This window comes from Macaca thibetana, chromosome 4 (assembly GCF_024542745.1).
Source record: "Macaca thibetana thibetana isolate TM-01 chromosome 4, ASM2454274v1, whole genome shotgun sequence".
NCBI classification, from domain to species: Eukaryota; Metazoa; Chordata; class Mammalia; order Primates; family Cercopithecidae; genus Macaca; species Macaca thibetana.
In genome coordinates, this window is record NC_065581.1 from 113290972 (window position 1) to 113305212 (window position 14241).

At 41.1% G+C, this 14241-nt stretch overlaps 1 protein-coding gene across 3 annotated transcripts in view; it reads right to left on the minus strand.

The window, feature by feature from the left end:
* The window catches only part of MTHFD1L (methylenetetrahydrofolate dehydrogenase (NADP+ dependent) 1 like), a 232082-nt gene that overhangs the window by 118243 nt on the left and 99598 nt on the right, over positions 1–14241 (minus strand). For all 3 annotated transcript variants that reach the window (XM_050786245.1, XM_050786246.1, XM_050786247.1), the window contains exon 20: positions 9776–9887. In XM_050786245.1, the coding sequence (XP_050642202.1) occupies positions 9776–9887 (112 nt within the window). The remainder of the gene's footprint in view (positions 1–9775; positions 9888–14241) is intronic.

Genomic DNA, 14241 nt, shown 5'->3' on the forward strand with positions numbered 1-14241 from the left:
TCAAGCAATCCTCCCACCTTGACCTCCAAAAGCAGTGGAATTACAGGCATGAGCCACTGTGCCTGGCCACCTTTTAAAATGTTGCCAACCATATCAGAAGAGTATTATTACATGTGAAAATTATATGAAATTCAAATGTTAGAAACCATTAATAACATCTGTTGGAACACAGCCAGACCCACTCCTAAACATGTACTAGTTTCTGAATTCATGCTTTACCTATGGCTGCTTTCTAAATTGAGTACTTGGGACAGAGACTCTGTAACTCAAACTATTTATGATCTTGCCATTTACAGAAAAAGTGCACTGACGTCGTTATAGAACAATGCAGTCAGTTAACATCTATTAATATATAACATTTGAAAACACATACTAAATACCAAGAAAAGCCGCACATCTGTGGTTCTAATGTGCAATGAGGTGCCGTGAGGCATTGCAGCAAACTCAGAGGCACTGTGGGATATTTTAAATTTTTGAGGGAAACGCGGCGATACAGGACATCATTGGACACTGCAAATACTACTCATATGAGGTTCTTCACTGCTTCAACAATAGTGCTCTACATCCCTTTCAATGACATCATATATTTGCAAAGCAAAGTTTTTGGCAGGTACCGCAGCAAAATGCAAAAATCGTGTGAAAATAAACGTGGAGCAGGAAATGAGGTGCGGGTGTCAACTGATTACAAAGGGTCAGAAGTTGTCTGGTGCCTGACAAGGACACATATCTCATTCATAACGTATGGTGGTAATTTAAAAATGAAACGATATAATTTTTTCCTTTGAATTCATATGTATTTTTTTTTCAGGCAGCTACTAAGTTGTAAGGACATAAATATTCATTAAGTTGTTTGGACCTAACTATTTAATAAATGGACATGTTAGGTATTTCCTTTGCCTGGGGTACCATGAAAAAAATTGCTGGGCCATTAATGGTCATAAGCAGAGAAAGTCTGAGAACCTCTGCTACAGATCTTTAGTGTACATATATATACGTGGACAAAGTAGAAACATACACCCGGAAATGATAACCACTCAAATCAGGAGAGAAGCAGAAAAAAGAACGGGATCAGGAGGGTCCACAGGAACTTCAACTGTGTCTCTAATATTTGATTTCTTCTCTTCTCTCTTTTCTTAACTTTCCTTTTTTTTTTTTTTTTTTTTTTTTTTTTTAAGAGACAGGGTCTCACTCTGTTGCCCAGGAGAATTAAACTGTTGGGCTTAATTGATCCTTCTGCCTCAGCCTCCCAAGTAGCGAGGACTACAGGCATGGGCCACCATGCCCAGCTAAACGTATCTCTTTAAAAAAACAAAAAAACCAAAGGACACACAGCGACATGTTAAGATTTTGATGAAATAGCGTGGTGGGAACATTGGTGTTTGTGACATTGCTCTGCATACTTTCCTGTTTCGTGTATATGCAGAACATTTTGCTTTTTTATTTGTTTTTAAAGGACAGAGGAGCAGCTTGAAAGAGGGCTACTTTACACAAAAGCATGGAAAGAGAAAGGTGAGGTAGGACAAAGGCCGAACAGGCAGTGAGGGGAGGAATGAGCTTCGGCACCAAGCCACATAGGAGAAATGGGAGCTTTGGAGACGACACAAAACAACCCTCCCCGAGAGTCAGGCCTTCCTGAAGACAGGGGCTGAAAAACACGACCCGTGATTAGCAGTTTCCTGAGTTAGCACATGACCTTCAGCCAGAGTCTCTAATAAGCCAGCACTTCTCATCCTTGATTTAATTATGAATAAATTTACTAAGGACAAAAAACCTGAAAGTATCATAATAACAAAAGTGGAGCCCAGGCTGAGATCAGTGTTTTTAAATAATGTAAACAGGGCAAGGTCTGGGAGAATTAAAGCTTAGAGCTGTAGGATCACTTGACGTCAGATTTTTTTTTTTTTTTTTAAAGAGTGGATGAAATCATGAGAATGTTTAGTTTTGGTCTGGTTTTCTTCTACCAAACTGATGGGATATTTAGAATTTCAGGGCAATAAAAGTGGAAAGAGAGAACAAGCCAGTAGCTGGGTATAGCCACCAGCAGAGTCCTCTGAAGGCCAAGAAGATTGATTATAAAACGTCCCCTAGGCCGGGCCCGGCGGCTCATGGCTGTAATCCCGACACTTTGAGAGGCAGAGGTGAGCGAATCGCCCGAGGTTAGGAGTTTGAGACCAGCCTGGCTAACATGGAGAAACTCTGTCTCTACTAAAAATACAAAACTAGCCGGGCGTGGTGGTGCGTCCCTGTAAGCCGAGCTACTCAGGGGGCTAAGGCAGTAGAATCACTTGAACCTGGGAGGCAGAGATTGCAGTCAGCCAAGATCGCGCCACTGAACTCAAGCTTAGGAGACAGATGAGACTCCGTCTCAAAAAAGTAAAATAAAAAAATAAAAAAAACTGTCTCCCAAAAATACAGGTTGAGAGGTAGGGCAAGGAAACAGAGTGGGACTTGATAAGGTCATCTTTAATCAGTAACCTACTTGGGAGGAAGGAATGTTAAAGTAGGAGAGAGAAAAGAAAAAAGGACCAAAGTTACCCACCACTGTTGGCACACATTACGATATATTGGCACAATATAGTTATATTGGTACTTCCTGTAACTATGACCATCTGCTACGGACAGCTCACCTGAAATTCTTCTTAGTTTTTTGAGACAGAGTTTTGCTCTTGTTGCCCAGGCTGGAGTGCAATGGCGCGATCTCAGCTCACTGCAGCCTCCACCTCCCAGGTTCAAGCGATTCTCTTGCCTCAGCCTCCCTAGTAGCTGGGATTACAGGCATGTGCCACCCCGCTTGGCAAATTTTGTATTTTTAGCAAAGACAGGGTTTCACCATGTTGGTCAGGCTGGTCTTGAACTCCGGAACTCAAGTGATCCACCCATCTCAGCCTCCCAAAGTGCTGGGATTATAGGAGTGAGCCACCGCACCTGGCTGAAATTGTTTTTTAACAGGAGAGGATGGCAACCAGGTAAAAAGCATTGAGAAAAACACTGAGAGCAAAATAGCCGCCTGATCACCCACAGGCTTTGGCAAGAGGGAGCCCTCGGGTCACATCCTCTGTCACTTATTCTGATTGATCGTGGACATGTATAATCATCTCGCTAAGCTTCTGTTACATCATCTGTAAGATGAGGATAGTAACACTGATCCCATAGACGGTTTTAAGGATTGAGTAAGAAGGTATATGATAGTCTCAGCACCGGTCTAATGCTCAAGAATGGCTTAGAAAATGGGGGCATTTTTAATGAAAATATTAACAAGGCTTTGTTTCCCAATCCCATTCAATTTGTCTTGGAACTGCTATGTCTATTCATTCTGATCTCTAAATCCTAATCCTGAAATGTCTGAGGCAAAGATCACCCTGTGTTTTAATTGGGCACTTGTCTCATATTTCTCCTCTGCTGCATGAGTGTTTATGCTCAAGTACCCAGGAAGTACCTGGGGAACACAGCCGGGTCTGTGTGATTCTCTACAAAGAGCAAGCAGCAGAGTTGCAATCGATTAGGTAGCTTTTTTTTTTTTTTTTTTCTGAGACGGAGTCTTGCTGTCGCCCAGGCTGGAATGCAGTGGCACTATCTCAGCTCACTGCAAGCTCCGCCTCCCGGGTCCACCAGCCTGGTCAACATGGTGAAACTCCATCTCTATTAAAAGTACAAAAATTAGCTGGGTGTGGTAGCCCCTGCCTGTAATCCCAGCTACTTAGGAGGCTGAGGTAGAATAGCTTGAACCTGGGAGGTAGAGGTTGCAGTAAGCCGAGATAATGCCACTGCACTCCAGCCTGGAAGACAGAATGGGACTCCATCTAAAAAAAAAAAAAAAAAGGAAGTATATATATCCATATGCATGAGTCTATATTTAATTATGGGAGGAGTTGTAGATGTAAGTCTATCCATGAGTCCACCAGTGACTGATGACCCTCAGTTAATGACACCTGCCTATAAGGATACACAACTGCATTCTGCACTCCCCTGCAAAGACAAGATCTTTACCTGAAAACCAGAATCAAAACCAACGGAGAGAGTAGAAAACAAAATAAAAAATCCAAAGTTCATGGGTAAGTTTGAAATTCCTACAGTTTAAAGATGAGATAATAATGTTTTTAAAATCCAGGAACTCAATATTGCTTTTTCTTTTCTTTCTTTCCTTTTGCTTTATTTTTTAAATGTAATACATGATTAGAATTCAATGCCAAATATCTGTTTGCCTTTACAGCATGTAAATGGAAGTTAGGTGGACTCCCATGAAGACTGCTGACTAACGGAAGAAACAGCCACAAAGGTGATCACAGCAGTTTTTGAAAAATTCTCATAAAGTGTTTTGCAAATTCATGCAATTATTTAAATAAATGTCACTCTGTTTTAAGTCTAAATGAACTACTGATTCCATTATCTTAGACTAATTATTCAGAATCGACAAAATAATTACTTCCTTGCATGTGCTTTTTGTTAGAACAAAAATTAGACTAAATCAGCAAAACTGGTAATATGGAGACAGTTCTATTTAAGAGATGCCCATCATTCTTTCAAATTCTTAGTTAAGAACCTTAACTAATATAGTACTTAATCAAGTGCATTGTACTTACCACTGAAGTTCTAGTCTCTCACATCACATCATCAATTACTGGGTGGCAAGAAACCTGTCTTACTCATCTTTGATTCCCAGCTCCTAGCAGATAGTACTTGACGTACAGCAGAAGTTCAATAAATGCTCATTAAAAGGGTACTGAAGTCAATTAAGTTTCAAAGGACTTAAATATATTTCCGATTACTTCTTTTCCAGAGTATACATAGAAGTGAAATTGCTAATCATTTGTTCATTTTCAGTTCTACCTAGAAATTCCACCAAATTGCTTGTTTGCTGCGAATCACCTTTTCAAATTCTCTATTTTTGTATTGGATTATTTGTCTTTCTCTTATCAGTCTTTAGTCTTTAGTGTTTTACGTATTCTCAATGCTAATCATTGTCTATTATCTTTGCAAATGTTTCCTTCCAATCCGTCACTCGTTTTTTAACCTCGTATCTTTTATCACATACCGTTTACTTTTTAACGCAGCCCAAATTACCAATATTTTTCTCTTTGGTTTGAGCTTTTCATGTTTTAAGAGATCCTTTCCTGTTATGAGATCATAAAGATAGTCTACTATAAATGACAACTTTCTAGAGAACATGAATTCCTGCTCAGACTTCAGAAACACCTCAGATGTGCCTACTGCATTTAGCTTCTGTAGAAGGATGTTGAAATCAAGGTCCTTTTGTCTCACTTTTGTTTCAGGCCTCAAATTGGTGTCAGTTTGCGCACATGCCAAAGGATGGTGCTGGCCGAACTGGCAGGGTTTGCAAAGCAGTTTGAAACAGATTTTGCATGCCTTAGCCCATTGAGGCTTCAAAAGGGTTGACAGGTTAGAACCTGGGAAAGAATTTCTTCAAAGAAAGTTATCAGTGTGCCACACCCAGCTCCCCTCCCAGCGCCCAGTGAAGAGGATGCAAAGCTACTTTCCCCTTTTCTTATTTTTATTTTTATTTTTATTATTTTTTTTGAGACAGAGTCTCTCTCTGTTGCCGAGGCTGGAGTGCAATGGCACGATCTCAGCTCACTGCAACCTCCCCCTCCCGGGGTTCACGTGATTCTCCTGCCTCAGCCTCCCAAGTAGCTGGGCTAACAGGTGCCTCTTACCACGCCCGGCTAATTTTTTTTTGTTTTTTTTAGTAGAGATGGGGTTTCACTGTCAGGCCTCTGAGCCCAAGCTAAGCCATCATATCCCCTGGGACCTGCACATATACATCCAGATGGCCTGAAGCAACTGAAGATCCACAAAATAAGTGAAAATAACCAGGTCCTGCCTTAACTGATGAAATTCCGCCATTGTGATTTGTTCCTGCCCCACCCTAACTGATACAATATAGTCTGCCCTGCCCTTAAGAAGGTACTTTGTACCATTCTTCCTGGCCCTTAAGAATGTACTTTGTACCCCTATCCCAAATCTATAAGAACTAACGATAATCCCACCACCCTTCGCTGACTCTCTTTTCGGACTCAGTCCACCTGCACCCAGGTGAAATAAATAGCCTTGTTGCTCACACAAAGCCTGTTTGGCGGTCTCTTCACACGGACACACATGACATTCACCATGGTGGCCAGGCTGGTCTTGAACTCCTGACCTCAAGTGATCCACCCGCCTCAGCCTCCCTACTTCCCCCTTTTCTTTTTCTTAAGCCACAAGTGAGGACCAGAAGACCAGTTGGCAAGGCTCAAGGTGTGTCCCCAGCCAGAGGTCAGAGGTCTCTGGTACCCGAGACCAGGTGTGGAACCAGAGGTAGGAAAGTCTAAATGAGGTACTGCTCAGAGGGCTTCTGCCAAAAGTGTGAGGACCTCTGCTGGCAGAGGCTACATGGGCACCATCTCATGCCAAAGCTTCAACCTAGGAGGGGCCAGGGCCAGCCTAAGTGCAAGAGGAGGGTGACAGAGAAGCAAGCAGCCACTTTCCCCTTCCCACTGTCAGCCAGAGGAGGCCCATGTTGGGGAGGAGAGGAGCTCAAGTCTGAGAGACACTTGTGGAGTTTTTGGTTTTGATATAAAACTGGATGTGCATTTTTAATTTTAGGGGCTACTCTTATGATTGAAAGTGACTACAGGAATTAAAAAATACATATGTTAGAGGGACTAGATATTAACTGAGAATGAGGGGAAACTGTTATAAACTTCATCCAAGGGCAAGGAATGAACCAGTCCCACACTACAGGCTTGACCAAGTAATGAGGAAAGAACATTGTCTCCTGACCATGCCCCATTCCCACTGTCCAATACACTGGCTTTGCCACCAGCATTGCAATAGAGCCACAACATGGACACACCACCTTCAGGAGAGTTCAACATTACAGGGCTAGAGTTCCATGGTATGTATTTACGAATATAAGTCATTGCCATCACAAATTTAGACATCATACAGCATGAGTTTTAGACATTAAAATATATTTGTACATCCATGTTCATAGCGGCATTATTCACAAGAGCCAAAGGTGGAAACAAGTTAAATGTCCAACGAGGGATGAGTGGATAAACAAAGTAAGGTCTATCCATACGATGGAATATTATTCTGCCTTAAAAACAAAGAGAATTCTGACACCTGCTGCAACATGGATGAACCTTGAGGACATTATGCTAAGTGAAATACGTCAGTCACAGAAGGACAAATACTGCATGATTCCACTCACATGGGGTATCCAGGAGTCAACTTCATTGAGACAGAAAGTAGAAGACTTCTGCCAGGGGCTGGGGGCAGGGGAATGAGGAATATTTAATGGGCATGGGACTTTGGTTCTGCAGCCTGGTTGCACAACAACGTGGGTGTACTTCGCTACTGAAAGTACACTCAAAAATGGTGAAGATGGCAACTTTTATGTTATGTGTATTTTATAACAACTATAAATAAAATCATCCAAAAAATAAAAGGATCTAAATAAAAAAGAAAATGTAACCTTCATCAGTAGTGTATCAATAGTGGGGATAACAATGATAGCCAGGAGTGGCCAAGAAGGATTGAGTCTTACCATGTGTCAGGTGCCAGGACTCAACCCTGTGATCTCATTCATGCCTCATTTCAAACCTACCAAGTCCTTTCGAGAGGGGAGCCCTGTCCAAAGCCCTGTTTTACAGGTAAGGAAACCAAGGAAGAGAAGCGTTCATGTGCCCAAGGTTATCTGAAAGCAGTTGAGGTTAGGGCTTGCCCTCTGAATCATCTGGCAATGGACAGATTTCATCCTCATGAAAAATTCCCCCTCTTAGGGCATCTTAGACTAGATGAGATCATAGAAAGAATGAGTGTAATTGCTGACCTGCACATAGTTCAGATTTTACAAAGCATTTTCTCACTTGATCCTATTCATTAAAATACTGCAGGTAACACAGGTATTCTCTTTTTATTAAATAAAAAATTGAGCCCTAGAGAAATGAAAACACACTGCCAGTCAGGGCTCCAATTCCACAGCGTCTACCTCTGAGTCCACAGCTACACGTCCACATCCAACTCCTCATCTGGTCCAACTTCTCATTTTTCAGATCAGAATGTCTACAAGGGACACACCCAGAGAGGCTAATGGCTTGTTCAAGGTCACACAGAGAGCTCATTTATTTTGTATACATCATCGTTTATATCTTTAAAAATATTCTGCCATGATAACATGTATTTTATAAATATGTGTTTGACAAAGTAAAAACTGGTACGGGCAGAGATCTCTATCACATAAAATAGAGTGCTTCCTCCTAGAAGCTACTTTATTTGCAGAGCTGATGCATCAGAACCACCACTTCACTTAAGCACCCAACTTTCCAGTGCCCGCCCTGACCCAGCCTCCTCATCCATTAGCTCTACAATTAGGCAGCGATCAATTGAGCAAATTCACTTAGACAGCACATCTAGCCACTCTTGCAGTGGATTTGCTACTGAAGCAGCAAAGTACATGAGAGCTGCAGAATACAGATTGTGGAGGAATGGAACTCCATCAAACCTCATCTGATCCTGACTGCCGGTCCACGAGGAATTCTTAAAAGAGTCTCAATAACCCTGAATGAACTTTGTGATGTCTGAGCATAAAATGCAGTGCTAAGTTCTTTTGTCCAGCATACTCTTTTCTAATAAAATAACTCTTTTGAGTTTGATCCAAAACTGATGACAAGAGTGAAGAAGAGATTGCTATCCCTGATTATAGGCATACGTAAGGTTAATGGGAATTATCTGTTAGCACGGGAAGTCTGCCAATGCAATCCCTCATATGTCAGATTAAGGGACTCCACCACGAATGCTTGTATTTTGGTTTTGTCCTTTGTTTCCTTGCTGCCTTAGTATCATGGGTGAGACTGGGGCTGGTACTGACTTAGTAAACTCTGTGAGAGTCACCCCTTCTTTCTAGCTGGAATATGCAAGAAAAGCCAAAGAGGAACAGGTTCTACAAAGAGCTTGACAGCAGCAAAAGGTGTGCAGTCCTACCAATTAACATTTCTAAGTCTACTGGTTGGGAATCTCTCCTACATTAGCTCACAAAAAACAAGGAGAAACTGTATATGGAAATAAACCCATGACTTCAAGTTATCAGTACTACATAGTAAGGGTAGTAATGGCTGACAGTCAATGAGCACTTTCTCTTATTAAATTACCATTAGACAGTACACTCCACAAGGGCAGGGGCTAAGGCTGGTTGTTTTAATTTTATTTTTTTCACAGAGGCAGGGTCTTGCTATGCTGCCCAGGCTGGACACAAACTCCTGGGCTCGAGCAATCCTCCTGCCTCAGCTTCCTGAGTAGCTGGGCTTAGAGGTCTATGCCACCACGCCTATCTCTTTTGCTTACCACTGGATCCCTAGCTCTCAGTAGCATGCCTTCTAAGTGGTATCTTCTCAAAAAACATTTGCTGAATGACTAAAGTATCTCATTTAGTTTTCATAACAATCCTAAAAGGTTTGATACAATATTGTTACCACAATTTCACATATAAGAAAACTGAAGTTCAGTAGTAATTAAAATGTGTACAATGTCACTCAGTTTGCAAGAGTCAGAGTTTATACTCAAACCCGTATGGACTTGATACCAGAATCTATGATTCAAGCACAAGCATAATTCCGTAGACCAGACCTTAGGGCTTTTCCATTACTAAAACCATTTATGAAAGAGGGGGCCTGAAATAATAGATTTTATGTCAGTATGGATATCACTCCATTCTTGTCATCAACTTTTAGATTTCTTCAATATTCTACAACAACTAAATTTAAAAGAAGTAACTTACCTACAAATCCTTCTTCACCAACCAGTTTCAGGGCAATTTTATCAGCCAACACTGAAGAGTTGCCGTGAGCAATGTTAGCAAAAGGGCCCGCATGCACGAACACAGGTGTCCCCTAGAGAAGTGAAAGAGCAAATCAAAATCCCAAAAGACAAATAGAAGCATGGAAACCAAGATCAATTTGGGGCAAACAGGCTAGGAAAGCTTTTATGAATACTGCATATTTAATGCATAAAATATTTCAAAGACAGTCAAAACACCCTGACTCAATCAAAGGACCAAATCCCCTCCGGATTCTAGAAACATGTTATTCAACATTTAATGAGACACAAAACCTGAGACACAAAACTGTGAGAATATAGTCACTTCCTTCCAAAATATTGTTAAGCCATTTTGTTAGTTGACTCAATGACCATGAAATAAATTATTTACCTTATTTTATGTTGCTATGCACTATATTTTTCAAAAGAATGAAATTAAACCCTGATAGTATAAGAAGTGTATTTATTTTTTAAATTAAGAAATGATTCAATTCAACAAAAGGTAACCATAAAAATCAATACAATTGGCTGGGCGCAGTGGCTCATGCCTGTAATCCCAGCACTTTGGGAGGCCGAGGCCGAGGTGGGCAGATCACCTGAGGTCAGGAGTTCAAGACCAGCCTGGCCAACAGTGAAACCCGTCTCTACTAAAAATACAAAATTTAGCAGGGTGTGGTGGTGTACCCCTGTAAACCCAGCTCAGCTACTCGGGAGGCTGAAGCACAAGAATCACTTGAACCTGGGAGGTGGAGGTTGCAGTGAGCTGAGATCGCACTCATTCCAGTCTGGGTGACAGACCGACTCTGACTCAAAAATGAAAAAAATAATAAATAAAAATAAATAAATAAAACCCAGGGACACATGTTTATGAATACGTAAATACGTATGTTTGGTGTTTATATCTCTGTCTTATCTCGCTTCTATCTAGATTAACCTTTTAAGTGTTCTGAAGAAAGTATTTTTAAAAAGAACTTAAGTCTCCATCCCCTCCTAACCTTGCTGGTCTTCTGATGTCCTTGCCCATAATAAGCTAGTGGAGATGGTCAAAGTTTGACGAGGACAAGGTCACAAACTCCGCCCTGGATGGGCAGCTGGCTTCACTCAGCTACAGGCTGCCAATTGTCTGAGAAGCACCCAGCTTGGGTCTCCAGGGGACAGAAGTGGTGGGGGCTGAATCCGCACAAGCACATTGCTCTTCCTGGGATAACCACCCCAAACAGCTACTAGATCCTCAGCAACATTTTAATTTAAAAAAGCAAAGGACTTTTATCCTTTGTAGACTCTCTCTTATTTTTCAGGCTGGATACTAACCTATTAGCGAAAGCATTTTTAATTTGTAATTGATGAATAATAATTGCACCTATTTATGACGTACAATGTTCTGTTCTAATACATGTATATAGCATGGAATGATTATATCAAGCTAACCAACGTATCCATCACTTCACAGATTTATCCATTTTGTAGAGAGAACATTTAAAATCTAATTTTTTAACACTTAAAACATGCACAATGCTTTTTTCTTTTCTTTGAGATGGAGTCTTGCTCTGTCACCTAGGCTGGAGTGCAGTGCTGCCAACTTGAGTCACTGCAACCTCTGCCTCCTGGGTTCTAGCGATTCTCCTGCCTCAGCCTCCCCAGTAGCTGGGACTACATGTGCATGTCACCACACCCAGCTAATTTTTGCATTTTTAGTAGAGATGGGGTTTCACCATGTTAGCCAGGCTGGTCTCAAACTCCTGACCTCAGGTGATCTGCCTGCCTCAGCCTCCCAAAGTGCTGGGATTACAGGTGTGAGCCACCACGCCTGGCAACAATCCACTTTTATTAACTATGGTCACCTTGCTGTGTAATAGATATTGAAAACTTATTCCTCCTGTCTAACTGGAATTTTGTATTATTTGGTCAACTTCTCCATCCCCCACTGCCTCTGATAACCACTATTCTACTCTTTACTTTGCAAAAGCACTTCATATTTTTGTATAAATGTAGCTTTAGCTAGAAATCACAGAATCAGATAATGTTGAGAACACGAAGAGGCCAACTTCTTTATCCAGAAAGTTAAGGTCCAGAGAGGCTAAGGGAATTCTTCAAGGCCACGGAGGAAATTAATAATTAAGTCAAGATTAGGGCTCTGGTTTTAAAACTCCCAGTATGGAGTTCGCGAGAAAAAAATACTGGAACGTCATTGTTAGACATCCAAACACAGGTACACACACACTTGCACACTCAAACATGGATATAGCTATAAGATACAGTACATCGAATTAAACATGTTGCTTAAAAAATTCTATGACTAACTCAAAGGCATACACACATTTATCTTGAGTTCTGGGTTTTATTTTATATGCAGAACACTTAGGAAAATAAGGCAGGAACTGTTTTGCTATGAATATTCTCCACAATGGCCCTTTCAAACATTTCATAAGATTAATATTTCAATTACTTGTTAGCTTACCAGAATTCTAAGCACTTAAATGTGAGCAGTAAAAAGTAAATAAATAAATGCACAAATAGAAATGTGGCTAACATGACTGAAGAACTGAATTCCAAATTTTATTTAAATACAGGTAATTTAGGTTGAAATGGCCACATGTCCAGTGGCCACCATATTGGACAGTGTGCTCTTGCATGTGGAGTTTCCATCAATGCCACACATGGCTAACCTCTGGGAAAATGTTAAAAGCTCTCATTGTTTCTTGTCTTAAGTCTTCCTCAGTCTGGCGATACATGAGAAGCACTTGGGGTACCCAAGCCTTATCCCCAGACATTACGTTCACTGGGTCTGATGGGGAGTCCGGCATCAATCAATATTCTTAAATCTTCCCAGGAGCTTCTCAAGTGCAGTCAGGATTAAGAACTACTGGTCTCCTGGCAACCTACAGTGATGTAGCCCTTGATGACCTCTTACCAGACTACAACCAGCTGTGTTCAAATGTGAGCAGGAAAGCATAATCTACAAACTAGTCAATGATTTTTGGATTACCTGCTGAGATAGATTCCTAGTCAATGATTAGATACATGAAACCCAGAGTGACAACATAGGATCAGGGTACAAGAGTTCATGTTGCAAATATTTTAAGTGAATGTAATGTTTTATTTTGTAAAAAGGTCCTTATCTTTTAAACTAACCTTAAAACAGCCTATGCCTTAAATGAAATGGATGACATGGAACATCCTGAAGATGGTATCTTCATTTGCCAAGTGACAGATTCAGAAACAAAACCCAAGTCCATATAATCATCTGGCGAAAGTGGTTTCTCTATGGAAAGCTTTGTTTGCTTCCTATAAATACATGCTTATTCTTTAAGGGATGTATTATAGTTACTGTGGATTTCTCTGTTTTCTGACCAACAAGAAACTTGTCTGTGTACCTTCATACTTCGTTTAGGATGAGGAGTTCTTGTGTCCTTGTAGTTTGGAGAATTTCCCCTTCTCTCCCTAGCAAGCCCAGTCCTGTCCTGTATATGAACAGTTTGAGCACTTGTTTTTTTTTTTCCTTTTTTTTTTTGAGGCAAGGTCTCAATCTGTCACCCAGGCTGGAGTGCAGTGGCGAGATCTCGGCTCACTGCAACTTCCGCCTCCTGGGTTCAAGCTATTCTCCTGCCTCAGCCTCCTGAGTAGCTGGGATTACAGGCGTGGTCCACTACGCCCAGCAAATTTTTATATTTTTAGTAGAGGCAGGGTTTCACCATGTTGGCCAGCCGGTCTCAAACTCCTGACCTCAAGTGATCCATCCGCCTCGGCCTCCCAAAGTACTGGGATTACAGGCATGAGCCACCGCGCCCGGCCTGAGCACTTTTTGTAATACAATCTAAACTTGTTATTTCTGTGTTGCCTAATAAATCAGAGATTCAGAACCCTTAAAAAGAAAATAAAAGTCAGGGCAATAAGAACTGCTTGGGGCAACAAATCTACTAATTCATTCATTAAATGGAAACTAGACTTTCCATTTCCTAGGTTTTCAGAGTGGGAAATATCTCAGAAGCGCGAATGATTTCTAATAGAAAAAAGAATTATTTACGCTGGGCACGGTGGCTCACGCCTGTAATCCCAGCACTTTGGGAGGCAGAGGTGGGCGGATCAAGAGGTCAGGAGTTCAAGACCAGCCTGGCCAACATGGTAAACCCCGTCTATACTAAAAACACAAAAATTAGCCGGGCATGGTGGCAGGTGCCTGTAATCCCAGATGCTCAGAAAGCTGAGGCAGAAGAATTGCTTGAAACTGGAAGGCAGAGGTTGCAGCAAGCCAAGATTGCACCACTGTGCAACAAGAGCGAAACTCTGTCTCAAAAAAAAAAAAAAAAGAATTATTTAAAACAAGAAAATGATTAGCACTAATAATAAGTATTCATCTTTGAGGGAGAAGTGTTATGAAGGAATATCACATCACTTCATATTTTTTCTCTCTTATTCAGTTATTTATTA